This window comes from Cetorhinus maximus, chromosome 1 (assembly GCF_964194155.1).
Source record: "Cetorhinus maximus chromosome 1, sCetMax3.hap1.1, whole genome shotgun sequence".
NCBI lineage: Eukaryota > Metazoa > Chordata > Chondrichthyes > Lamniformes > Cetorhinidae > Cetorhinus > Cetorhinus maximus.
In genome coordinates this window covers 65,466,789-65,494,552 of record NC_135879.1, presented here as the reverse complement: position 1 = coordinate 65,494,552, position 27,764 = coordinate 65,466,789, and the positions used below count along the sequence as shown (strand labels likewise).

The 27,764-nt window shown below is 40.2% G+C and overlaps 1 protein-coding gene across 2 annotated transcripts in view; it reads right to left on the bottom strand.

The window, feature by feature from the left end:
• Nucleotides 1-27,764, bottom strand: part of tmem131l (transmembrane 131 like) — a 172,767-nt gene that overhangs the window by 87,611 nt on the left and 57,392 nt on the right. For both annotated transcript variants that reach the window (XM_078541629.1, XM_078541637.1), the window contains exons 4-7: nt 16,211-16,276; nt 9,492-9,615; nt 8,276-8,392; nt 3,758-3,856 (exon numbers count right to left, since the gene is read on the bottom strand). In XM_078541629.1, the coding sequence (XP_078397755.1) occupies nt 3,758-3,856; nt 8,276-8,392; nt 9,492-9,615; nt 16,211-16,276 (406 nt within the window). The remainder of the gene's footprint in view (nt 1-3,757; nt 3,857-8,275; nt 8,393-9,491; nt 9,616-16,210; nt 16,277-27,764) is intronic.

The following is a 27,764-nucleotide window of genomic DNA, read 5'->3' as shown; positions in this document are numbered from 1 at the left end:
GATATATATTAATGACTCAGGCTTCGGTGTACAGCACACTATTTCAATAATTGGAGATGGCAAATTTTGGAAATATTGCGAACTGTGAGGAGGATAGTGATAGACTTTAAGGGGACATAAACAGACGGGTAGAATGAGCAGGCACGTGGCAGATGAGAGTTAATGCAGAGAAGTGTGAAGTTTTGTTTATTCTCTCAGGATGTAGGCATCGCTGACTGGGCCAGTATTTGTTGTCCATCTCTAATTGCCCTCGAGAAGGCAGTGGTGAGCCACCTTCTGAACTGCTGCAGTCCATGTGGTGTAGGTACACCCTCAGTGCTGTGAGGGACACCCAGAGTGCGTTAAATGGTAAAGTTGTACAATTTGATAGAAAGCACAAGGAGAGGCAACATAAAACCAGGTACATTTCTAAAGGGAAAACAAAAACAAAGAGGCCCAGGGCAATATGCGCACGTATGGCAGGGCAGGCTGAGGAAGTGGTTAAATAGGCACAGGATCCTGGACTTTACAAATAGAGGCAGCATAGAGCACAAAAACAAGGAAGTTATGATGAACCTTTACAAAACTCTGCTTCAGTCATAACTGGAGTATTGTGTCCAATTTTGGACACCACGCTTTAGGATGTGAAGACATTAGAAAGGGTGCAGAAAAGATTTTGGAGAATGGTTTCAGGGATAAGGGCCTTCAATTTTCTGGATAGATTGAACCAGCTGCGGTTGTTTTCCTTAGTGAAGGTTGAGGGAAGATTTGATGGAAGTGTTCAAAATCATGAAACTGTTCCCATTGCCATGAGGGTCAAGAACCAGAAGACACCAAGATAAGGTGAGTGGCAAAAGAACCAACAGCACATGAGGAAAAACATCTTTACAGAGCAAATGCCAAGATCTGGAATGCACTGCCTGAGTAGAGTAGAGCCAAAAACAAAATTGGATAAGGATCTTGTGGAGTACCATGTAACTTTAAGATAATGCAAGAGGACTAATCATGTGACAGTACTGACCAACCAATGTACAGCGTGGGCTACTGGGTTAATTGCAAGTCTAGAGCTGGAGGTGGTTGCGGGAGCAAGGATTTAGTGTTGCAATAAACAATCATAGTTTGTTCTTATGTCAGTCTCTCTCCATTATTGATAGTGAGCATCAACTAACAAGTGTATATGAAGGTGTGCAATTTGAGTTTAGTTGACTAGTGAACTCATAGACTCAAGACATAAAAGATTTAAAGAGAAAAATATTGCAGGGTTCCAGGAAAAGGGCTTAACTGAGCTGCTCTTGCTGAGGTGGCATGGACACAACTGGTCAAATAGCCTCTTCCTGTGCTGTAACTATTCTATACGATTTATATCAATGACTTAGATGAGGGGAGTGAAGACATGGTAGCTAAATTTGCAGATAACACAAAGATAGGTAGGAAAGTATGTTGTGAAGGGGACATGAGGAGGTTGCAGATGGATATAGATAGGTTGAGTGAGTGGGCAAAGATCTGGAAAATGGAGTTTAATGTGGGAAAATGTTCACTTTGGCAGGAAGAACAAAAAAGCAGAGTACTACTTAAATGGGGAACGGTTGCATAATTGAGAAGTGCAGAGGGATCTAGGTGTTCTGGTACGAGTCACAAAAAGTTAGTATGCAGGTACAGCAAGTAATTAAGAAGGCTAATGGAATGCTGTCCTTTATTACCAGAGGGATTGAACATAAAAGGATGTTATGCTTCAGTTATACAGGACATTAGTGAGACCGCACCTCGAATAGTGTGCGGTTTTGGTCTCCTTATTTAAGGAAGGATGTAAATGCATTGGAGGCGGTTCAAAGGGGGTTTTACTAGATTAATACCTGGAATGAATGAGTTGTCTTATGAGGAAAGGTTGGACAGACTGGGCTTGTTTCCACTGGAGTTTAGAAGAGCGAGGGGTGATTTGATTGAAGTATACAAGATCCTGAACAGCCTTGACAAGGTGGACGTAGAAAGGACGTTCCCTCTCGTGGGCGAGTCCAGAACTAGGAGGCGCTGTTTTAAAATTAGGGGTCGCCCTTTTAGGACAGAGATGAGAAGAATTTTTTTCTCTCAGAGGGTTGTGCGACTTTGGAACTCTCTGTCTCAGGAGGTGGTGGAGACGGGGTCATTGAATATTTTTAAGTCAGAGGTAAATAGATTCTCATTAGGCAAGGGAATCAAAGGTTATCGGGGTTAGATGGGAATGTGGAAATTGAAACACAAGAAGATCAGCCATGATCTTATTGAATGGCAGAGCAGGCTCGAGGGGCCGAATGGTCTACTCCTGTTCCTATTTCCTATGTTATGTTCTTATGATTCCTTAATGCTATCAGATTTTGAAAGTTGGTTGGATTTTCACTAAAAGTTTATTTTTTTTGCTGTATTTTCTTACTGCATTAATTTTTGTGACAAAGGGCAGAATTTCAGTATTGCAAGACTTTACTTCCACAATAATTTTTCTGCTGTGGGCTTGCTTGCAATTGCAAAGTAATTTGGAGCAAAGTGCTCAGATGAAATTCCAATCGTGTTCCAGGATTAAGATGAGGGAAATGAGTTTACATGGGATAAGGACAGATGCAACTACACCAGAAGCATGACGCCAACACTATTCTTACACTTGCATTTAAGGCTACCACAGAGCTATGTATCCCCTCCAAGGTTAACCTGCACACTATTTCTGTCAGAGACACAGCTTATCTTACAGCATTTTTGCTATCAAACCTTCAAAAACCAACACGGGTGATATGTGTCAAATTATCCAGTCTGTTTTTAATAGATGCCTTAAGCAAGTGACTGATGCAAGTTTGCAAAAGGCAACACCTCATAACTTTCCCTGTGGAAAGTAGGCAACAATGGACATGGCACAGGATTTCTAACCAAGCAGCAGAGCTCCCAAGAGCACCTTGTACGATAGATGGCACTCATTGGGTCTCGGGGCTCAATTTATTAATGCTCAGTGGGTGTACGACCGCAGATGAAGCGAGTCTGGTTAGATGGCTGGTAGAGACTAGCTGTAAGCTCAGAGGTAACTTCCATTCCCATCCTCTTCCCCTTTGAGAATTTTCTGATCCTTTGAATATAAATATGAGGCATATGCCTCAACTGGAATTACTATGGAGCAAACTACTGCTATGCTAAAGGAAGGATTCTCCTGTCTGGAACTGTTCAGACCAGCACCTACTGAATACCCTATCAAAAACTATCAATATCTACTGCATGTTGCACACTTGCATCATATAAAAGAAGTCAACCTGTAGCAAGCCTTCCAAGGGCGTTTTCATTAAATGGGAGATGTTCACCCACCTTCTCTAGAGATTGTTTTTAAAAATTTTAAGTTGTAATTTTTCCAGCAGAAAGCAAATGATCCTTTCGTCTTTAAAACTTGGACAAAATCCCCTCACAGCCTTTACCGGCAAGCAGCAGCCCTTTAACAGCTGTTCAATTGCCTAATTTCCTGCTCCAGCTAATGGTGTTACTGGGTTGGTTCCCTGTGCTCTTGTTGTTCCAGCAGAGATCATTCCGAAATGAAAAGGCCTACCCAAATTGAGCAAGTCCGGGCACATCCCATCCCCAATCACCAAAGTGGGAGAATCTGATCCACTGGAAGTCACAGTAGCAATTTCGATACATCAAAGAAATAATTTCAGTAATGAGTAAACAATTAAGAAATATACAGCCATAGGTTTATCCTAAAGCTTTGATACAGCTTGCACAAGCTTATTCAAGCAATTGGCAGTCTTCAAATAGTACATTATGCACCAACCTGAATATTTTGGATGTGTGGAAAAAGTACGAGTTTGTCATCTGAGTATGGTTGATCACCCATCACCACTTGGGTACTGGAAACTCCAACACCAAATATCTTTTTTTTTTAAAAAGGAAAAGAAAAGTGACAATTTAGTAATGCACTAAATGCCGACACAAAATTATAATGTGTGATTTCCCTTCATTCAGATTACTCCACTCCTTTATTTAGAAAAACTCATGCATTTTGATTATTTGATTAATCTGTTTGCCAGGGTTTATAAAATCTGCAGATACATTCATTAAATTTTAAACAAAACAAGAGGTTTTCTAAGAGATCAATTTAAAAATAGTTACAGAAATTAAACTTACTGGTGAGCCAAGTCCGTGCATTCAATAATTTGAAGTGAGTTTGAAGTAATATCAATATAGTTTTCTCTTTCCTTCCCTTCTTGTAGATTGGCTATTTAAATGAACAGCAGTTTGATGTGATATCAAATAAACCCCTTCCCCCAGCCCAATTTCATCCCCCCTCCGCCATAGGCACCATCTCATGCAGGGTACAATTCCTTTAACAGCAGTACTCTAGCATATCCAATAACGTGGCCACTCTTTACACGCCAACTTCAACAGTAAATAAATATTCCACCATGGAATACCACAATTTCATCCATATATCTCAACATCAGTTAAACCCAATTATCTGAATGTAAAATTATGGAATTAAAGCACAGGAGAGGCCAGTCGGCCCATTGCTTCTGCAAAAGCAATTTAGCTAGTCCCAGTCCCCCGCCCTTTTCATGTAACACTTCAAATTTTCTCTCTTCAGGTGATTATCCAATTCCGTTTTGAAAGCAACAATTCAATCTGTCTCAAACCACCCTTTCAGGCAGGACATTCCAGATCCTAACCACTTGCTGTGTACAAATGTTTTTCCTCATGTCGCCTTTGGTTCTTTTGCCATTCATTTTAAATCTGTCGTCTTCTGGTTCTTGGCCCTTTCTCCAATAGGAACAGTTTTTTCCTACCCACTCTGTCCAGACCCCTCATGATTTTGAGCAGCTCTATCAAATTTCCTCTCAACCTTCTCTTCTCTGAGAACAGCCAGCTTCTTTATTCCACCCACAAAACTGAAGTGCCTCATCCCAGGAACCATTCTCATAAATCTTTTCTCTCTAAAGCCTTCAAATCCTTCTGAAAGCATGGCACCCAGAATTGAATACAACACTCCAGCTGAGGTCAAACTAGTGTTTTAAAAAGGTTCATTACAATTTCCTTGCTTTTGTAATCCATGTTTCTATAAGACCAGAATTCCATACCCCTTTTTAAACGATTTCTCAACCTTCCCTGCCACCTTCAAAGATTTGCCCACATATTCCCTCATGTGTCTCTGTTCCTGCGCCCCCTTTAGATTTGAACCCCTTCTTTATATTACCTCTCCTCATTCTTCCTACCAAAATGCATCACTTCACACTCCTCTGCATTAAATTTCATCTGCCACGTATCTGCCCATTTTACCACCTATGCTCTCTTGAGGTGCTCTATGCCTCTATTTGTAAAACCCAGAATCCTACGTTTTTTAATCGCTTTCTCAACCTGCCCTGCTATATGTGCATATAAAACCCCCAGGATCTCTTTGTTCCTGTATCCCCTTTAGAAATGTACCCTTATTTTATATTGCCTCTCCTCATTCTCCCCATCAAATTGTACCACTTCACACTTTTCTGCATTAACTTTCATCTGCCACATCTCTGCCCATTCTCCTTGAAGTCCATCACTATCCTCCTCAGTTCACAATATTTCCAAACCTTTGTCATCTGCAAAATTTGAAATTGTGCCCTGTTCACCCAAGTTTAGGTCATTAATATATATCATGAAAAGCAGTGATCCTAGGTACCAACATCTGGGAAGTCCCATTTTATACCTTCCTGCAGTCTGAAAAACAACCTCTCACCATGAGAAAGATGATTGTAAAAGTAATGAATGAACCTTAATTCATGTTGTAATTCATGAACTGGTATAATCAGAAGTCACATCAGACAGACTGTATTTTCATTTATGTGTTAATGTATAATCAACGTATATGCATCTGTGTAAGAAAGTGCAGTTTCAGCCGAAACTGTCACTCTGTCAGCTTCGTATCCACGCTGCTACTGCCACTTTTATTCAATGGGCTTCAACTTTGTTGGCTAGTCTATTATGTGGCACTTTATCAAAACACCTTTTGGAAACCATTTGGATCACATCAACTGCATTACCCTCATCAAAAAACTCAATCAAGGCAGTTAAACAGGATTTCCCTTTAGCAAATCTGTGCTGGCTTTCCTTAATAAATCTACAATTCTCCAAATGACTGTACATTTTGCCCAGATTACAATTTCTAACAGCTTTCCCACCACCAAGGTTAAACTCACTGGCCTGTGGTAGCTGGGTTGATCCTTACACCCTTTTTGGAACATGGCTGTAACATTTGCAATTCTCCAATTCTCTTGGCACCAGCCCTGTATCTAAGGAGGACTGGAAGATTATGGCCAGTCCCTCTGCAATTTCCACCCTTACTTCACTCAGCATCCAGGGATGCATCCTATCCAGTCCTGGTGACTTATCAAAGTACAGCCAGCCTTTCTAATACTTCCTCTCTATCAATTTTCATCCCCTCCAGTATCATAACTACCTACTCCTTCACAGTGACTCTGGCAGCATTTTCTTTCTTGGAAAAGTCAGATGCAAAGTTCTCATTTTGTACCTCAGCCATGGAGTCTGTCTCCATGCATACATCCCCTTTTTGGTCCCTAATCGGTCCTACCCTCTCCTCTTACGGCATTTTTCCTATTTATATACTTGTAAAAGACTTCTGGATTTGCTTTGACGTTAGTTACCACTCTCTTCTCATACTCTCTCTTTGCTGCTCCTATTTTCTTTATACTTCCCCTCTGAACTTTCTATAGTCAACATGGATCTCATCAGTATTATCAGCCTGCTATCTGACATACGCAACCTTTTTCTGCTTCATCTTACTCTCTGTCTCTTTTGTCATTCAGGGTCTCTGGCTTTGTTTTTACCACTTTTCCCTCTTGTGGGAACGTACCTTGACTGTACCCAACCCATATCCTCTTTTAAAGGAAGCCCATCGTTCTGTTATAGATTTAGTTCTCAGCTTTTCATTCCAAATTACATTGGACAGATCTGTTCTCAAGCCAACGAAACTGGCCCTTCCCCAATTAAGCATTTTTACTGTAGATTGCCCCTTGTCCTTTTCTATAGCTAATCTAAACTTTATGATACTATGATCCCTGTCCCCTAAATTTTCCCCTACTAACACTTGACCCATCTCATTCTCCAGAGCCAGATCCAGCAAATGCCTCCTTTCTCCTCGGGCCAGGAACATACTGGTCAAGAAAATTCTCCTAAACACACTTCAGAAAGTCCTCTTCCTCTCTGTCATTTACACTATTATCCCAGTCATACTAGGATAATTCATTATCAATATCACCAATTATCAATACTCTATGGCTCTTGCACCTCTGTAATTACCTTGCAAATTTGTCCCTCTATCTCTTTCCCGCTAGCTGGTGATGCATATATTACAATCAGTAGTGTAATGGCACCCATATTGTTTGACTCTGACCAAACAGATTCTGTCCTTGACTCCTCTAGGATACCCTTTCTCTCCAGCACGGTATTAGTCTCCTTATTCAATACTGCCTCTTTTCTTTCCTTCCCTACTTTGCCTGAACACCTTATATCCAGGAATATTAAGTAGCCAGTCCTGCTGTTTTTTTGAGCCAGGCCTCAGTTAACGCCAGAACATCATATTTCCATGTATTTACCCCTGCAGCTCACAAAACTTACATACCACACTTCATGTCACTACATGCACTGTAAACCTAAATTAGATCTTACTGTATTCCTTCTTCGTCTGACCCCACATAATACTTTACTATTTCTTACTCTTGTGCTATCAGACTCTGCCAATCCTTTGTGCACCTTGTTTCTCTTTTCTAATGCTACATACAGGTTCCCATCCACTGCAAAATTAGTTTAAATGCTCCATCTATTCCATTAATATTAAAGTGTATTTAAGACAAGCATATGCAACAACGTGTTATGTACATAATCTTCAATTTATCCATGAGTTCAACAAATACAAAAACCAGTACAGAACACAAGTGACGGAGAAGAGGAGAAAGAACAGAAGGACATGAGCAGCTGAGAGTCTAAATGACCAGATTTGGCTAACAACCGCCAAAAGGTATGAGTGACAAAAGGCATGAAACCTAAACGACATTTACCTACAGACTTGTGCATAAACTTCATTAGGCACTGAAGTAAAGTGAAGTAAACTGCTTAATTACTTTTCATTTCATTTCCTTTCTCCACAATAAAAATACACTTTAAAGCACAGTACAAATGGTGCATACTTTGTTCTGTATTATGATACTGCACAATATAATACAGCAGATACACCTGTGTCTCTTGTGTGCACTTTGCAAAGGGATTTTCAGAGAGTGCTCTAGAATTAAGTCTATATACTAACCTGATATGAAAGAGTCCCATGGGTAGAAGTGTTTATAAATAAAGAATTTTGCATGTTGCCCTCTTCTGTGGGTAGGAAGATAACTCTAAATAGAATGTTTCCTCCTGCTGGAATTACCTGGAGGGTAAAAAACACAATGTTAAGTTCTCTTGAAGATAATTACAGTCTATATATATGTCTCCTTCGCACAATAACACTTGACACATAGATTAAACACTGATGTGGTTGTGCCATACTTGCAGCTATTAAAAATGTTATTAATGCAGCAAAATGAAATTTCACTAACATCTTGTGCTATTAGATTGCAATTTATGTTATACTTGATCCAAACAACTTTCTCCCTGAGCTACTGTCAATAGCAGACACCTTGAGGAAGAAGTTTTTCCCAAAGCTTTTAAAGGACAATCCACTTATTTTCCAACAATGGAGCTGTTCAATATGACATTTTCCCAAAATGTTGTTTAGGATCACAAATGCAGCACAACATGTAAAGTTCCACAATTATAAAACAGTTTTATTGTGTTGAACCCTAAAATAATGGTCTTTTCAGTGCTTGGTTCTGCCGTCTTGAGACGTCTGGCATTTCAGGAAGTAATTATGGTTAGGTTTTCCTTTGCTGCAGAACTGTGGCTAAGTTTCTTTGCACCAATCCTGCAGTGCTGAGGAAGTTGAGTCACAATTACATTTTCACCAATGTGAATATTGGACTATCATAATAAAAGCTGACAATGTCATCCAAAGAAAAAGTTCTCAGAGCATTAAAGGATCTGCAACAGCAATGTTACAGACATTTCAATTCTTGTGGTTTTCTGAGAATGCCAGTTTTTTCTAAAACACAAGAATTTTATTCATTAAGTGCAACAAATGTAAATTTTACACACTTTTTGTACAACCAAAAAATAAATCAACTCTCATATAGGCCACAATTTCACCTTAGTGATTTTTTGATATTAAAAACTGCAGTCAACCAAGTTACTAAAAATGAGCAGCTCCTTGAAACCATTGCATATAACTCTCTTCAATAAGCCTTCATCACTCTGAAAATCTAGAACCAGTTTTAACTATTCAACTTCACTAGACTTGTTTTGGTCAATCAACAGTTCATGAATGAATGAACATTGTCAATATCAATTTTATTTCTTGCAGATACCAGCAAAAGTTACAAGGGTACCGCTATTTGCTTAAGCTGACCGTCAGCAGGCTTGTGAATACTTACCACGTTATCTACAGGAGGTACATGGAAATGTCTACTCAACGTAAACACTGAAACCAATATGACTGGCAACTCCCAGCTTGGATTCTGTATAAAAAACTCTTTAACCTTTGGCTGCCCCACTGGCCTGGAGACAAGAGAAGAAAAAGCAAAACAAGGAACTGATTAAAGTTAGGTTTTTTTGGTCTCATATACAGCAAGAAAGTGCAAGTAATGGAACCAAATACACATCAAAACATTACTCTACTGGCTGGTGCATTTCTCTACAACAGTGACTACACTTCACAATTAGTTCATTTCATGTAAAGCTCTTTGGGATGCTATGAGCTCATGAAAGGCACTGTTTCAATGCAAGCTGTAGGCTGCTGGAAGCTATTAATGAACTGGTCAGTTTGGCAGAGAAGTGGCGAATGGAATTTAATAGGGAGAAGTGTGCGCATTTGGGGAGGGAAAACACAAAGGGAATGCACAATAAATGGTAGGATGGAGGGAAGGGAACCTTGGAGTCTATGTCCACATATCCCTGAAGGTAGTAGGGCAGGCAGAGAAGGTGGTTGAGAAGGCATTTGCGATACTCTCCTTTATTAGCCCAGGCCTAGAGTTTAGGAACAGGGAGGGTATGCTACAACTATATAAAACATTAGTTTGGCCACAGCTGGAGTACTGCATGAAGTTCTGGTCGCCAAATTACAGAAAGGAGGTGTTTGCACTGGAGAGGCTATGAGCAGATTTATGAGGATAATGCCAAGAATGGAGAATTTTAGCTATGAAGAGATTGCATGGACTGGAAATACTCAGCTGGTCTGGCAGCTTCTGTGGTGAGAGAAACAGAGTTAACATTTCAGGTTGATGACCTTTCATCAGAAACTGAAAAATAAAAGGAGAAAATGTGTTAGGCACCCATTACAGAACCCGTCCCATTTTCATTCTACTGATATGAGTGGAATGAAAATCAGGCATTTTCTGCAACAGGCACATGATTTACTTCACCAGGTTACCCAGCCAGGCAAGTAAAGTTGAAAGTTTCCCAAAACCGCAACCCCCCCAATGTCATAAAAGGCCTGTTGCATTATGTACATAATTACATTTTGTCACACTTCAATATTTAGATGGATGATCTGAAACAATCCTAAGAGTTGTTACAAAAATCAGATAAAATATCAGTCTAATGGTTTTCAATTCCTACAGCACAGACAAGACTGATGTTCAAAACAGACTTGCATTTATACAGTACATTTCACATCCTTGGAATGTCCCAAAGCATTTCTGAAGCGTAATCACTCCTGTATTGCCGGCAAACACAGAATCCAATTTGTGCACAAAGTCCCAAAAACAGCAATGACATAAATAATTAGATAATCTGATTTAGGTACTGCATTGGGGATAAATGTCAGCGAGAACACTCCATAGTGCCATGGGATATTTTTACATCCATCTGAGCAGGCTGGGTCTTAACATTTAATCCAAAACAGCACTCTTCCAAGACTGCAGAACTCCCTTAATATTGCACTGTGGAAAAAAAAGCCCCCAACAGATAACATATTCAAATCTTCAACCCAAGGGCTTGAAATAGTAGTTAATATTTTGTGCAAGCTAAATCAATGTACTTGTATAATAAACATTACTGTTTTGCAATTTTAGTCATCTGAATTTGAAGTAGAATGCATTTTGCTTTACTGGATGTCTTTAGGGTGAACCATTTTGATCAGCCACAGAAACGTTCAGCAATGTTGGTGAGTTTTTTTAAAAACTAAAAAACAGGGAGAGTATGATTTGATATAATTCTTCACTTAATGCAGGCCACACATATGACAATGCAGCAGTGCAAACAAAATGAAAAACTGATCCAAAGGCTCTGAAAATTGTTACGTTATTGACATCTGTCCATCTCAGGAGATGATGGAATGTGCCCAGGGAGTATATCACTTGTGTGTTGAACATCGTCTGCTGTGGCTCTGAAGGCCAATTCATTAATTGCAGTCCCTCCCATAGCTAGCACAGATGAATAGCGTTGGCCCAAGGTTAACTGATATTTTTTTCTTCCGGTGAGTCATTTTCCATCTACTGATCATTTCTTTTCTCCTCTGCTTTTTCCACAGCCTTCCAGGCTGCTCACCTCCACGTACTCTGGTCAGCAGCGAGGGCTTCCCATGCATTGGATCCAATCCCGGACTTGAAGTCTTGGTTGCGGACATCCTTGTATCGCAGACATGGGCGACCTGTTGGTCTCATGCCAACAGCAAGCTCGCCATAGAGCATGTCTTCGGGATGCAGCCGTTATCCAATTGACTCACATGATTCAGCCAACAGGGTCACTCAAGAGTGCAAACATACTTAAGGTCCCTTCAAGCTGGTATACTTCCATATTCGGCATTCTGTCCTCCCAGGAGATGCGCAATATTCATCTGAGGCAGCAGAGGTGGAAGCTGTTCAACCGCTTTTCTTAACTTGCCTAAGTTATTCATGCATCACTACTGCAAAAGGAGGATGCTGAGAGCACAATAGCCTAGTACACATAGAGCTTTGTATTTTCATTTAGTTTGCTGTTGATCCACACTCTATGGGCAGGATTTTCCCCCCGTCAGGGGGGACGTTGAAGTGCAGGCGGGCGGAGGCGTGCCTCCAATCAGCGCCCCCAATTGGGGGCACACTGTCATTTTACATGGGCGGGCCAATTAAGGTCCGCCCAGCGTGACATCCGCACAGAAGCGCTATGCGCTCCCTGTGCGGGCGTGGGGGAATCCCTACACTGTCACGAGTTGGGACATGTCCATAATTTTAAAAAAAACTTCAATTACATTTTTTAAAACCTACATAAAACCTCATCCCACCCATGGATGAGGTTTCACGCTTTTTCTAATTCCCGCCAGGGCTCCTGGCCTACCCGCCAACCTTAAGGTTGGACGTGCAGGTCCATTAATTAATTTAATGACTCTGTCAATGCCCTCAATAGGCCATTCACAGGTTGGTGGGCGCACAGTTGATTCTGCTGAGCCCCCGCCTACCTGACAATTGAAATGGGGCAGGGTGATGTTGGGAGTTCCGCCCAACGTCACCGCACGTCATTTTACGTGTCGGCAAGCGGGCCCTGCCCCCCACACGCCGACGGGAAAATCCTGCCCTATTTCTCAACTTTGACATGACAGCTGCGGCATTGGCAATCCTGGTGCTGAATTTCGGCATCTAGGGACTGGTTGCTGGTAACTACTGATCCAAGGCATGTGAAACTGTCAATGGCCTCCAGAGTGAAGTTGTCAATGTTGATGGAAGGGGGAGTCACTACATCCTGCCCCATAACTTTGGTCTTCCTGACGCTGATAGTCAGTCCCAATACCTCACAGGCTCGGGTGAACCAATCTACAAGCTGTTGCAAGTGAGCTTCAGTATGGGATACCAGTTGACTCCTAATGCAAGTATAGCATTGCTCAGCAGAAAAGGGGGGGTCAACTTATATGCCAAGTATAGGCCTAAACATGATTTTTTATGCCAAAGAAATGGGGTCGTCTTATATGCTGGCTCAATTTATATGCTGCCATCTGTAGTATCTGTATCTCTCTGCAAACTCTTTGTATCCTTTTCACAATTTGCTTTACTGCTTATCTCTGTATTGTCAAATTTGGCTCCAATACAGTCAGTCCCTCCATCTAAATCATTAATATAGGTCGAAAATAGTCAAAAAATGGGGTTGTCTTATACATGAGGTGGATTTTTGAATCACGATCAATGGTATTTCCATTTGTGTTATCAATTCATACATATTATTATGAATAAAGAGCTTTTAATTCTGTCTTTTTACAAATTTTCCCTACTTTAACCTTATTTGCTGGTGCACCCATATGTTCCTACACTGTGCCATCCTGTCACACTCTGGTTACCATTACCCTTATTGTTACCATAGTCTATTGTTTTGTCCTTTCTCTAACTTCAAATCTCCCCTCTCGTGAACCTTCCCTCCACCACTATTTAATCTAAATCCTCTCTATATCCCTATTTAAATGATTCACTAGGACTCTGGGCTCAGTGCAGTTCAGGCAAAGGCCAACCCAATGGTAAAGCTCCCTCTTTCCCCAATACTGGTGCCAATGCTCCATGAATTGAAACTCACTTCTCCCACACCAATCTTCAAGCCACACACTGAACTCTCTGATCTTATTTACCCTATGCCAATTTGCTCGTGGCTCTGAATAGAGTTCTGCCTTTTCATTCAGTTCCAAGCTGCTCATGCTCCTGATGCAGAACTTCTTTCTTACTCCTAATTATGTCATTTGTACCCATGTGAAGCATGATAAGGATAGCCTTCTCAGTCACAAAGATCTGAGAGTTTGTGGTCAGTGGTAAAGGGCAGCCAGTACTTTCAAAAGTCTAAATTAGCTTAATTTTGAAGAGATACAACTAGGGAAATCTACAATAGAGCTGACTAAGAAAAAGCAAGTAGCCCTTTTTGGTTCTATATCCTAAGGAATGTGGTTCTATTATATCAACTATATACTATTCATCGGTGCATGTTATGTCAATAAACAAACTATTCATCCAAAGCCTGCACCTCGTCTCTGGAGAACGATCGTACAGTCTGCCTTTCTTAAAGAGAAAATAATTCATGTGGTAGCACTAGTTATATTTCAATAGCTGGTGTATGCTGTAAAATTTCTCATGTTCAGAAGCAAAATACAGTGAATGCTGGAATTCTGAAATGAAGACAAACAAAATGCTGGAGGTATTCAGCAGGTCTGGCAGCATCTGTGGAGAGGGAAACATACTCTGTTTCTCTCTCCACAGAGGCTGCAGATCTGCTGAGTATTTCCAGCATTTTCAGTTTTTATTCCTATGTTCAGAGTTATCATCGTTTAGCAAGACACTGGGCAGCAAAACGAGCACTCCAGGTCAGGACGACATAAGGTCCACTTATAAGAAGGGCTGGTGATTTTGAACCAGTGAATTTCAAGACTTGCGAAAGCTTGTTTGTGAATCAAAAATGCTTGCTTACATTGAATTCTGCAATTACAGCATCTTACGAAAATCAAACAAGGCAGCCAAATAATTTAATCAATTAAAAGGTTCAAATTAGATACGTAAATCAAGCTACAGTAAAACAAATGAGACAGAAGCTGAACTGAAGTGGAATAGTCAGTGCATTCTAGAACTTGTGATTTTGAATGTTTTACACACTAAACCCAATTTAATTTCAAAGTAAAAGCTGATCATTCATAATCTAGGTCAAGGATGAAAGTGAATTATCAACAAGGTATTATTGCATAACATAAGATATATGTTCCATTTTAATCATTTAATTGATTAGGATTTTAACATTTATATAAACATACCTTCCTTCTCCCCTCCCAAAAACTCCCCCTGAAACAACTGAACTGATCTGAAATTTCTTCTGGATTAGCATATGGAAAATGTTGGTCTCCCTAGTATAAAAAAATACCATTTCTGGATTTAAATAAATCATATAACCGCTTTAGACAAATTAAAATTTCTACTAATTCCTTAGGCTGACTATTTTAGCCAGGAGATTCAAAAGCATAGATGCTTTAAATCTTGAGGAATTTACTCATCCTGAATTGATTTCCACAACTCAAAGACTTAGGAGTTAACAGCATTTAAAACCTTACAAAAGTTATATAAAACCCAAGACTGAAAAGATGCCCATTGATGCCATTGAAAATGAACCAAGCTTGATTTTCTCATCACCACTAGGTAAGTACTTTTCCTCCCTCACAAAAGCTTGATATAAAAGAATGCCCTTAACTGCACTGCCATTGTGGCAGCCCCAGCTTTAGTAGTACGGCAAAATAAATGAGGCAGCCCTTGGTATCAAGAGACTCCAAGACGCAACCTAAAAGGGGCAAGTTTCTAGTGCCAGTAACACTTCCTGCAGCAATATAAATGCCAAGGAAAGACCCCCCAAGATTTTTCCCTGATTGTTGCAGGCTCACTTTTTACAGGCAATGGTTCATTTGGTGGCACTCTTGCCTTTGAATCAGAAGGTTGTCAGTTCAAGTCCCACTCTAGAGCCCTGAGCACATAAATCTAGATTGACACTCCAGCGCAGTACTGATGGAGTTTGCAGTGTCAGAGGAGCATCTTTTGGATGAGATGTTAAACCAAGGCCCCTTTTGGTCCCTCAGGTGGATATAAAAAGATCTCAGGCCACTATTTCGAACAAGAGGAGGGGAGAAATCCCTGTTATCCTGCCAAATATTTATCCCTCAATGTCACCACTGATCATTATGATATTGCTGTTTCGAAGAGCTTGCTGTGCCCAAATTGGCTGCCGCATTTCCTACATTACAACAGTGACTACACTTCAAAGTACTTCGTTGGTTATAAAGCGCTTTGGGACAACTTGAAGTGGTGAAACATAGAAAATAAAAAATAGGAGGAGAGTAGGTCATTTGGCCCTTCAGCATGATATAAATTCAAGCTCATTCTTTTTTCAGAATCACTTCTTAAAGGGGTGCCATAACAAAACCTAACATTTTTTTTATTTTAAATTTGGAATTAAGCCAAGCAATATATGGATAAAAATAAACCACGATTGCAACATTCATCATTTATAGCACACCCCCTGCAGAATTCATCTAAATTCACTGCTTTTATATTTTGTTTCTTATTCAAGCTGTATTTCACTTCACCCAAAGGCATGGTAAACAGCATCAACTTGCCTTCTCCCGACATATAGCATTGGAGGCATCGTGACTATTAATAAAAGCACTTACTGTAAACCAAAATCCAGCAGCAGAGGTTGAAAATGCAAGATGCTAGCACTCGGCCCAGTTGTTGAGCTGAAAGAGAAGACAGTGAAAATAAGTAAAGGTGTAGACAATGTACAGTCTAAATGCTTTACCTTACAAGTTGAGCCTAACAATGCCTTAGATGCTTCATATATAAAGCAGCATTTAGTCAATGTAATTGAAGGGCAATGCTTTGGCAGAACGGTCAATTGTCCTTGCACAATGCAAGAGGATCACAGTACTCCACTAATACAAGTGCACTTGCAATACATTAAATATGCAATAAATTAAATATGCAATAAATTTCAATATAACAACATATCATACTACTAAGATTGGAAAGATTAAATTTTGCCTTCACAGTTCCTCTTAGAGAAAACTGGCAAAAGGAAATAAGAAAATTAATTAAGAAAACTGCTTTATGATTCAACTTTCAGAATTGGTGACTGACAGCTCAACAGGCTAAACAATGAGGCAGTCACCTCTGTAAAGCTGTGCCTGATTTTAAAATACATGCCAATCATGAGATGCATCAGTAAATTCTTTGTAAGTATAGTTGCTCCCAATTGTACTTTATTACAAGCAATCAATTCTACAGGATATAGCAGTAAATGATAATTCCACAGTACTAAATGTGCATTGTTGCTGTGTTTCAGAATGGTCCCAATGCTTTACAAGACTTACTTACACCTAATCTCTGCCAGTGATCAGTGTTCAGCTAAACTTTTCAGTGTACAGAAGGAGGGCACTGACCTATGGGAAATATTCTGCAAATGACTAACCTGGCTAGTCTTCATACTGCTGTGGATGGATGCACAACATTTGATTTAAGGTATGAAAATACGAGCTTAGCAACATTTGCTTTATAATCAATTCTGCAAGCCTTAACTCACCCATGCATCTGAGCTGCAAAATATAGCCACCGCACACTTAGATGTTTAACAAAGTATGTTCAAGTACTACTCGCACCATTTATACACAAGAATTATTAGTTTTACTTAAGAATTTGGGTGAAGTAAATACTTCTCAGGTAGTAAAGCATAGATAATTTGATGAAGCAATACAGGAAATGTAATTTTGGAAGAAAGACATATGCTGATATTGCATAACATGCATCAACATGCTGGGGTTTTTTTTAAATTTCCCACAGCTAAAAAGGTCTGTGGTTAACCTGCTCAAAACCTTAAGTATTACAGTTATCAACGTCGACAAAGAAATTTCATTTACAAAAGTTTTTAACAAGTACTTTTCTTTTTAAGGTTTGTCAACAGATGTCCCTCTAAAACAACATGCCAAATATGTTGAAGTTTGAATAGCCAAGATGTCAAATTTAACATCAGCATTTAAAATACTGCACATCTGTGGAGTTACTCACTATGTGGTCTAACACTTCAGTTTACAGCACAATTTGTATTGTTAATAGTTTTCCACCTGTCACAAAAATGTTAACATTGCTCTGCAACTTGTCACCAAGGCTCAACAAAGGTAGCATGTCCAGGCCATGAAGTACTTTCAGCATTAATTTAGCAATCCTAAATTTAGTAGTATCAAAACACCAGCAATTTGCATTATTCTTAGTAACAGCTGTACTGAATGTGTAGCACACTTTCACTGCAAAAATACCCCACCGTAAGTGATATTTTTAATACTAACTATAGAGTTAAATACATAATTTGATAAAAATGTTATTAAAATGATTTAACATTAGTTAGCGACACCTTTTATTGCTATTTAGTACAACAAGGTACTATTCTCATATAAAATATTCTGAAAATAGGAATAATTAAAGAAAGACCCTTCTGGTTTCTGACAGGTATCCCTCATGCCTACTAAGAACAACTGGTTAAAATGGAAAACTGCAGGAAGGGGGTCACCTGCAGCTAAGTCTCCTAGGTCCACCTGCTTAGTTTTCTCTAGGCAGGGAGGGCTGTAATCATTTCTCATATAGCATTGATGCAAAGAGCTAGCTATCAAAAAAGTGCAATGCAATGACTGAAGGTCTTCATAAAATATTCTGCAGTCAGCTACTGGGGCAATTCAGCAAGATAAAAAAAGAGAGCTAGTTGAGTTAAATTAGAAAGAAAAACAAGCAGATAAGGCAATGGAGTCCACAGTAGTATTTCCAGCACTGAAACAGGTCATTAGGTCTAAGAGGTCCATGCCAGTGCTTGCATTCTGATGAGCTTTCTTCTATCCCTCTTTACTTAACCTCCATCAACATATCTCCTGTTCCTTTCTCCCTCATGTGTTTACCTGCTTTTCCTTAAATATATCTTGCTAAGTCACCTCATCTACTCCTTGTAGTAACACATTCCACATTCTAACCACTCTCTTAGTAAAGAAGTTTCTCTTGAATTCCCTCTTGGATTGACTAGGGGCCATATTATATTTATTTATGTTACAATTCTGCTCTCTCTGCAAGTAGAAACATCTACTCTATGTTTACCCTGTCAAATTCTTTAATGGTCTTAAAAATTTCATCTTCTAGGAATACACCACTGTGCTTGGTTTGCTTTCTTATGACTCTATTCATCATTACTTATAGTCATTTGCGTATCGGTACTCCCGGCTCCCTCTTTTCCTCTAGCCTATTTAGACACTTATTTTCCAAGGAGTATATGAGCTCCTTGTTCTTGCGACCAAAATGCATCACCTCATTTATGCTGAAGTGTATTTACCAATTACAAGCCCATTTTGCATATTTTTCCTATTAACTGTAGCCCCAAATTTGGCGTAGGCTGCAAATTTTGAAATTGTACTTCTATTCCAGCCTCCAAATTGTTCATACAAATGGGGAACAGCAGTGGTCTCTTCCCCAACTTCTTTTAATATGCACAGATGCAATCTTTCTGGACCAAGGGTTTTATCCTCTGGAAGTTTGATTAACATGTTATCTCCCTTCTTTTTATCTCAAATGTGTTTATATCTTTTTTTGATTTCTGCTTAAATCAACGTAGGACTTGCAAATAGGAGGAAATTAATGATGTACAAATTCCCACATGCAAGGGGAGAGGGTGTAATACAGCTGAATGCTCTTGTTTGAGTACAGAAAATAAAATGAAGGGACATAAATTTTAGATTACCAAAGGGAGGAACGAATAATGGATGGTTATTAATACATGGAATGCTAAGACAATGATGGAAGCAGATACCATGGTAGCTTTTAATAGGGAAGTGAATAAATATTTGGAAGAAAACCTCTAAAGGAAATAGGGAAAAGGGCAGGGAATGAATCTTTTTCCAGAGTATTGGTGCAGACATGATGTGCTGAATGGCCTTCTTCTCTGCTGTAATATACCATGCTTCAAAATTTTATGACCAGTAAGAAACCATCCACCTCCCAGCAATCTACTGCCCCAAATACATCTTCAGGTCGTAACTGTATTACCCTTTCACTGTCATACTATTCACTGCTATAAATGGCACCAAACAAAATTAAAATTTCAACATAAAAAAGTAATTATTTCACTCTCAGGAGTTCCTCTGACTTGCACAACTACCATGTACATACTCAGTCCATCAGTTATTTGAAACTCTGCCTGCCATCTATCAGCCTCTTCATAACCACCAGATAATTTATCTGCTCAAAGGGCTCCACTAAATCAAATTGCAAGATCAACAATATAGTTTTCACTAACCATCAAATCTGACAGAACGCTGCAACTGTGAAACTCCTAGATTTACTGTCACAATAACCAACAGAGCAAGTCTGTCTAGTGTGGATCGAATCCAGACAGGCCCACTTGTGAACTAAGCTGTAGGGCTTCAATGTCACCGGCCTTAAAAGCAATAATGGCACACATAATTTACATTAACTGAATACAGGTCGTGCGTACATTAAGCAAGTTCTCCAGTTTTAGAAAGGATATAATATCTCACTCACCTGATTTTAATTAGTGTGTTTTAGTAGCAACATGAACTTTAGAAACTTTGCTGAATTAGATCTCCAGCAAACGTACCTCAGATTCTCTTCCCACTACCCTATACATCACCTTGTACTCATGCACATAAAAATATAAGCATGTCCCAAGTGCACATAAAGTGCAAAATGAAAATGATTAGAAAAGTAACCAAATAAGCAAGTAATGAAGCATTGCTTATCCAATACAAACCAGTATAAACACCTCCTTGCACTTTTCTTTCTTGAAAAAAAGTTACATAAAAGTAATTTTTTTATGAGTTCTACAACTAGTCTACAACTTTGCTGTTTATTTGTACAGGGAAATGCAAAAGGCAATTTTGTTGGATGCATGTCAAAACATTTGATGAAAAGAAACTGCATGGAAAGCAGATAACTTTGAGATTGAATCAGTACACTTTGCTACAGAAAATACCTGCAGTTTCACATTTCACCCATGTTGCTTGCTACACATTTTATTTCCAATTAAATCAGCTCACCAAAATGTTCCATTGACAGCTAAAAACCTCAAAACATTTTGGGGAAAACCATGCACCATCTTAGAAAAGCCACAACACTGAAAAATAATGTAAGGCCATAAATATTAAAGATTCTGACATATATTCTGGTAGCATATTTCTTACAATAACAAGCGACTGCACTTCAGAATTAATTTGGTGGCTCCAAAAGCACTTTAGGACTCTTGAGCTTCTGGAAAGGTGAAATAAAAAGCAGATTCTCTCTATTTTACTGCGCCATGGTCACGAAACATTGGTTGTGTAATCATGGAAGGTCCAGAGTTAAAATCTGCACATACCTCCTCCAGGGAGGGGGATAAAGGAGATTGCTTGCCCTTCCCACAGCACTTCTGTACACCCACTAACAGCTGAATGACAGAATTATACTGAAAAGGCACAGTTCAGTTTCCTGCACTGGTGACTGGGCATGAATGGGGCAAAAGAAGAGAAGCTAGAGACATATTACTAAATAAGTTATCAAATGATTTTTGAATAGAATTTAAACCTAAACGCTAAAAATTAAAATACTTTGCTAGATCATAAGCCAGACTTGGATTGTCAAATAAAACATGTATTAAACTTCATTGAGTACTCTTATGTTTGTAAATAACTAACCACATGTTTAAGCTTGGGCCCTCAAGGACTGCTACAGCTCAATGAAATGCACAATATGATGTACATGGGAATTTGGTCAACATGCCCTAATTATAGCATAAATTAACCACACAATCACACAAACGGTTCTAATTGTACACAATGTGGTTATTTAAAAGTATATTTTGTTTATGAGGGGTGAAAAGTCAGCGGTTAGGCTGGTTACTGCTGCAATTTGGTTGCTCCAGGATAGGATTCTGCAATTGTTGACCAAGGTTTATCACATTTGTACACAAAAGTTTCCTACATTTCCATGTTAGGTGCATCCAGAAATCAGAATACAATGCAAGACAACAATGATTCATGGAATTAGTAAGGAGACAGCTGCCTGAATTGAAATCTGGTGTAACAACAGAAAGCAGGTGATGAGAAATAAAAGGTGTGTTTAGGAGGCAATCAAGTTCTATAGGAACTAATTTATCAGTCAACAGCTTCTAATTATATAAAGTTTTATATATAAATATTTATATTTATATAAATATTATATTTATATATATATATATAGTTTTATATATATATACATATAAAGTAATAAAATATCCCAAGATGCTTCACAGGAACATTATAAAACAAAATGTCAAAGACTGACATCACAGAGAAACAGGCAACTGATTGGTTGGTCAGTATTTTGCTCATTTATCTTCAAAACACATGAAATTTTTAAAATAATTGTAAGGGTTCATTAGCATTAGTAAACTTTAATGGGAATAAAGTTTATTGGAAGTGATAGGATTTACTAATTATAAATTAATTGAAAAAATATTAATACATTTTTAACACTAATAAAGATGGCAGGGCCCAGTGCGATCCAGAGCAATCACGTCTACAGCTTGAGGATATTCAGCTCAGAACCACTGAGCTGGAGGCCGAGCTGCAGACACTGCAGTGCATCAGGAAGGGTGAAAGTTACCTGGGCACTTTGTTCCAGGAGGCAGTCACGCCCCTTAGGATAGGGTCTTCTGATTTAGTCAGTGGTCAGGGATAAGAGGGTGTCACTGTGAGTGAGGCAGCTACAGGGATCCAGAAGGTAGAAGTGGAGGAGCCTCGGCCTTTGCAATTGTCCAATAAATTCGGACGTCTTGCAGCCTGTAAGGATGAAAGTGAGAGCTGCAGAGCAAACTGACCATGGCACCATGGTACAGGAAGCCATTCAAATTGGCGGGGTTAATAGGAATGTAATGGTAGTTGGAAACAGTATAGGCAGAGGGATAGACACAGTTCTCTGCAGCCGAGAGAGCGAGTCCAGAGGGCTGTGTTGCTTACCCGAAGCCAGGTTGGGACAAATGCTTGGAGCTGGAGAGGAACATGTAGTGGGAGGGGGAGGATCCAGTTGTCGTGGTCCACAATGGTATCAGTGACATAGATAGAGCTAGGAAAGAGGTTATGCTTAGGTATTATGAGCAGCTAGGGGCCAAATTAAAATGCATAACCTCAAAGGCAATAACCTCTAAATTATTACCTGATCCACGAGCAAATTGGGGTGGGGTAAATAAGATTAGAGAGATGAATGCCTGGTTGAAAGGCTGCTGTAGGAAAAATGGGTTTCGATTCATGGGGCACTGGCACCAGTACTAGGGAAATTTGAGACCATCTTTATCTGAACGGTGCTGGGACCAGTTTTCTGGCGAGTCGCATAACTAGGGTGGTAGCGAGGGCTTTAAACTAAATAGTGAGGGAAAAGAATCATGCAAGAGAAATGCAAATCAAAGCAAAACAATGAGGTAACAGAGCAGGGTAGCAATTTGGGAAATGCTAACCAGAGTGCTGCAGGAAGGGACAGTGAGTACAAACTTAAGAGTGCACCAGCAGATAAGGCTGGAGAGGACAAATATGGTAAAAAGACAAAGTTAAAGGGTCTGTATCTGAATACTCACAGCATTCATAATAAAATGGATGAATTGTCAGCATAGATAGAAATAAATGTTTATGACCTGATAGCCATTTCAGAGACATGGTTGCAAAGTGACTAAGGCTGGGACCTAAATACTGAAGGGTTTTTGACATTTTGAAACAAAAATGGGAAGCTTGGAAAAGGTGGTGGGGTAGCTTTGTTAATTAAGGATGTAATTAGTACAGTAGTGAGAGATGACTTTGGCTCGAAAGACCAAGATGCAGAATCAGCTTGGGTAGAGAAAATAAACAACAATGGTTAGAGGTCACTTGTCAGAGTATTCTATATGCCCCCTAACAGTAGTTACAAGGTAGGACAGGGTATACAGGAAGAAATAAACAGAGCATGTAAAAAAGGTACAGCAATAATCATGGGTGACTTTGATCTATACGTAGATTAGGTGAATCAGATTGACAAAGGTAGTCTGGAACATGAGTTCATAGAGTGTATTCAGGGCAATTTCTTAGTGCAGTACATTCTAGAGCTAACCAGGCAGCAGGCTATTCTGGACCTGAATGAGTAATAACACAGGATTAATCAATAACTTCATAGTAAAGGAGCCTCTAGGCAACAGCAATCATAACATGATAGAATTTCGTGTTCAGTTTGAAGAGAAGTGTGAGTTTAAAACTGGTGAACTAGAGTTCACTCTATGAACTCATGTTCCAGACTACCTTTGTCAATCTGATTACCTGAATAAAGGTAATTATAAGGGTATGGAAAGCAGATCTAGCAAAAGTGAATTGGGAAACTAGGTTGAAAGGCAGGACAGTAGAGATGCAGTGGAATACTTTTAAGGAGATATTTAAAAACTCTTGGCGAAGATTTATCCCAGTGAGAAAGAAAGACTCTTTGAGAAGGACGCGTCATCCATGGCTGAATAAGGAAGTTAAGAAGAGTATCAAACTAAAAGAAACACTGTACAAATCTCCAAAGATTAATGGTAGGTCAAAAAATTGGTCAAATTTTAAGAACCAGCAAAGAATGACTAAAAAACTAATAAGGAGGGAGAAAGAACAGTATGAAAGATAGCTAACTAGGAATATAAAACCAGATAGTAAGAGTTTCTACAACTACTTAAATAAGAAAATAGTAACTAAAATTAGGGCTGATGCTCTAAAGAATGTTTGGGGAACAGAGAATGGAAAACAAGAAATTGGCAGGGGCATCGAACAGGCATTTTGTGCCTGTCTTCACTGTAGAAGACTTGGAAAACTTCCAAAGGTACTTGAAAATCAAGAGATGAATGGGAGGGAGGAACTAAAAACACCATCATTGGGGAAAAGTTGCTAGGAAACCTACTAGGCCTAAAGACTACAATTCAGGACTACTCACATGCCAAACAGCACAAGCAGCATGCAATAGACAGAGCTAAGCAATCCCACAATCAATACATCAGATCTAAGCTCTGCAGTCCTGCCACATCCAGTCATGAATGGTGGTGGACAATTAAACAACTCACTGGAGGAGGAGGCTCCACAAATATCTCCATCCTCAGTGATAGGGAAGCCCAACACATCAGTGCAAAAGATAAGGCTGAAGCACTTGCAACAACTGTCAGCCAGAAGTGCTGAGTGTGGATGATCCATCTTTGCCTCTTCCAAAGGACTCCAGCATGACAGACGCCAGTCTTCAGCCAATTTGATTCATTCCACATGATAACAAGAAACAGCCGAAACACAGGGTGCTGCAAAGGATATGGGCCCCGACAATTTTCCACCAATATCCTGAAAGCTTGTGCTCCAGAACTAGCCACACCCCTGGCCAAGTTGTTCCAGTAGAGCTACAACACTGACATCTACCTGGCAATATGGAAAATTGCAGAGATATGTCCTGTACATAAAAAGGACAAATCCAACCCGGCCAATTACCACCCCATCAGTGTACTCTCCATCATCAGTAAAGCGAAGGAAGGGGGCATCGACAGTGCTAACAAGTGGCACTTGCTTAGCAATAACCTGCTCACTGACACTCAGTTCAGGTTCTGTCAGAATCACTCAACTCCTGACTGCATTACAGCCTTAATTCAAACATGGACAAAAGAGCTGAACTCCAGAGGTGAGGTGAGAGTGACTGCCCTTGACATCAAGGCAGCATTTGACCAAGTATGCCATCAAGGAGTCCTAGTAAAACTGGAGTCAATACGAATCGGGGGAAAACTCCTTGCTTGCTGAAGTCATATATAACACAAAGGAAGGTGAATGTGGTTGTGGGAGGTCAATCATTTCAGTTCCAGGACATCACTGCAAGAGTTCCTCAGGGTAGTGTCCTAGCCTGAACTAACTTCAGCTACTTCATCAATGACCTTCCTTCCATCATAAGGTCAGAAATGGGGATGTTCGCTGATGATTGCACAATGTTCGGCACCATTCATGACTCCTCAGATATGGAAGCAGTCCATGTCCAAATGCAGCAAGGGCTGGACAATATCCAGGCTTGGGCTGACAAGTGGCAAGTAAAATTCACGCCACACAAGTGCCAGGTAATGACCATCTCCAACAAGAGAGAATTTAACCATCACCCCATGATGTTCAATGGCATTACCGTCACTGAATACCCCACTACCCTGGGGGTTACCATTGACCTGAAACTGAACTGGACTAGCCATATAAATACTGTGGCTACAAGAGCAGGTCAGAGGCTAGGAATCCTGTGGCGATTAATTCACCCTTGACTCCCCAAAGCCTGTCCACTATCTACAAGGCACAAGTCAAGAGTGTGATGGAATACTCTCCACTTACCTGAATGAGTTCAGCTCCAACAACACAAGAAGCTTGACATCATCCAGGACAAAGCAGCCCACTTGATTGGCCCCACATCCACAAACATTCACTCCCTCCACCACTGAGGCACAGTAGCAGCAGTGTGTACCATCTACAAGATGCACTGCAGAAACTTACCAAGGCTTCTTTGACAGCACTTTCCAAATCCACAACGACTACCACCTAGAATAGTGATGAACAACCTAGGCTAGTGAGTGGGCCGCAGCAGTGGCCCTCATTCATCCCAGTGGGTCACAAGATTGAAATCAGGCATGTGTACTATCCATGAACCCATGAATAAGATTAAATACATTTAATACACGCCGAATGTTACCTTGTTGCAAATTAAGCAAAATGGCTGGGTCAAAATCCTGGAACTTCTTCCCTAATAGCACTGGGGGTGTACCTACACCACATGGGCTGCAGTGGTTCAAGAAGGCAGCTCACCACCACCTTCTCAAGGGCGTCTAGGGATGGGCAATAAATTCTGGCCCAGCTAACGAAGCCCATATCCTATGAATGAATAAAAAAAAATCCAGCTCCCAATTCTCTTTGCCATTCTGCCCTCACAACCAATTTTCCTCTTTTTGGCTACTACTTCTTCCTCTGTACTTTGATGCTGCACCTGATTCTCCTCCTTTATCATGCCACTTCAACACAAAGCAATCCATTATGTAATTAGGGTTACATTAAATTACCGGCAAAAGTAACAAAGTACAACCTCCCATGTCCGCCAGTGCCATAATAAAAACAGCCTCCCGGGGTAGGGCAATTTTGCTAACTACACTTGCGTACCCAGAATTTGCGGGGCGTGCCTATTGAACCATAGCAGCGCTTTGATTGGACGCAGAGGGAGCGCATGGCTCTCACAGTCAAGGCTGTGTTCCTCAGGGTAGTGTCCTCGGTCCAACCATCTTCAGTTGCTTCATCAATGACCTTCCTTCCATCATAAGGTCAGAAGTGGGGATGTTCGCTGATGATTGCACAATGTTCAGCACCATTCGCGATTCCTCAAATGCTGAAGCAGCCCATGTTCAAATGCAGCAAGACCTGGACAACATCCAGGCTTGGGCTGACAAGTGGCAAGTAACATTCGTGCCACACAAGTGCCAGGCAATGACCATCTCCAACAAGAGAGAATCTAACTATCACCCCTTGATGTTCAATGGCATTACCATCACTGAATCCACCACTTTCAATACCTTGGAGGTTACCACTGACCAGAAACTGAACTGGACTAGCCATATAAATACTGTGGCTACAAGAGCAGGTCAGAGGCTAGGAATCATGCGACGAGTAACTCACCTCTTGACTCTCCAAAGCCTGTCCACCATCTACAAGGGACAAGTCAGGAGAGTGATGGAATACTCCCCACTTGCCTGGATGAGTACAGCTCCCACAACACTCAAGAAGCTTGACAGCGTCCAAGACAAAGCAGCCTGCTTGATTGGCACGACATCCTCAAACATTCACTCCCTCCACCACCGACGCATAGTAGCAGCAGTGTGTACCATCTGCAAGATGCATTGCAGGAATTCACCAAGACTCCTTCGACAGCATCTTCCAAACCTACGACCACTACCATCTAGAAGGACAAGGGCAGCAGATAGATGGGAATTCCACCATCTGGAAGTTCCCCTCCAAGTCATTCACCATTCTGACTTGGATATATATCGCTGTTCCTTCACTGCTGCTGGGTCAAAATCCTGGAACTCCCTCCCTAACAGCACTGTGGGTGTACCTACACCACATAGACTGCAGCGGTTCAAGAAGGCTGCTCACCACCACCTTCTCAAGGGCAACTAGGGATGGGCAA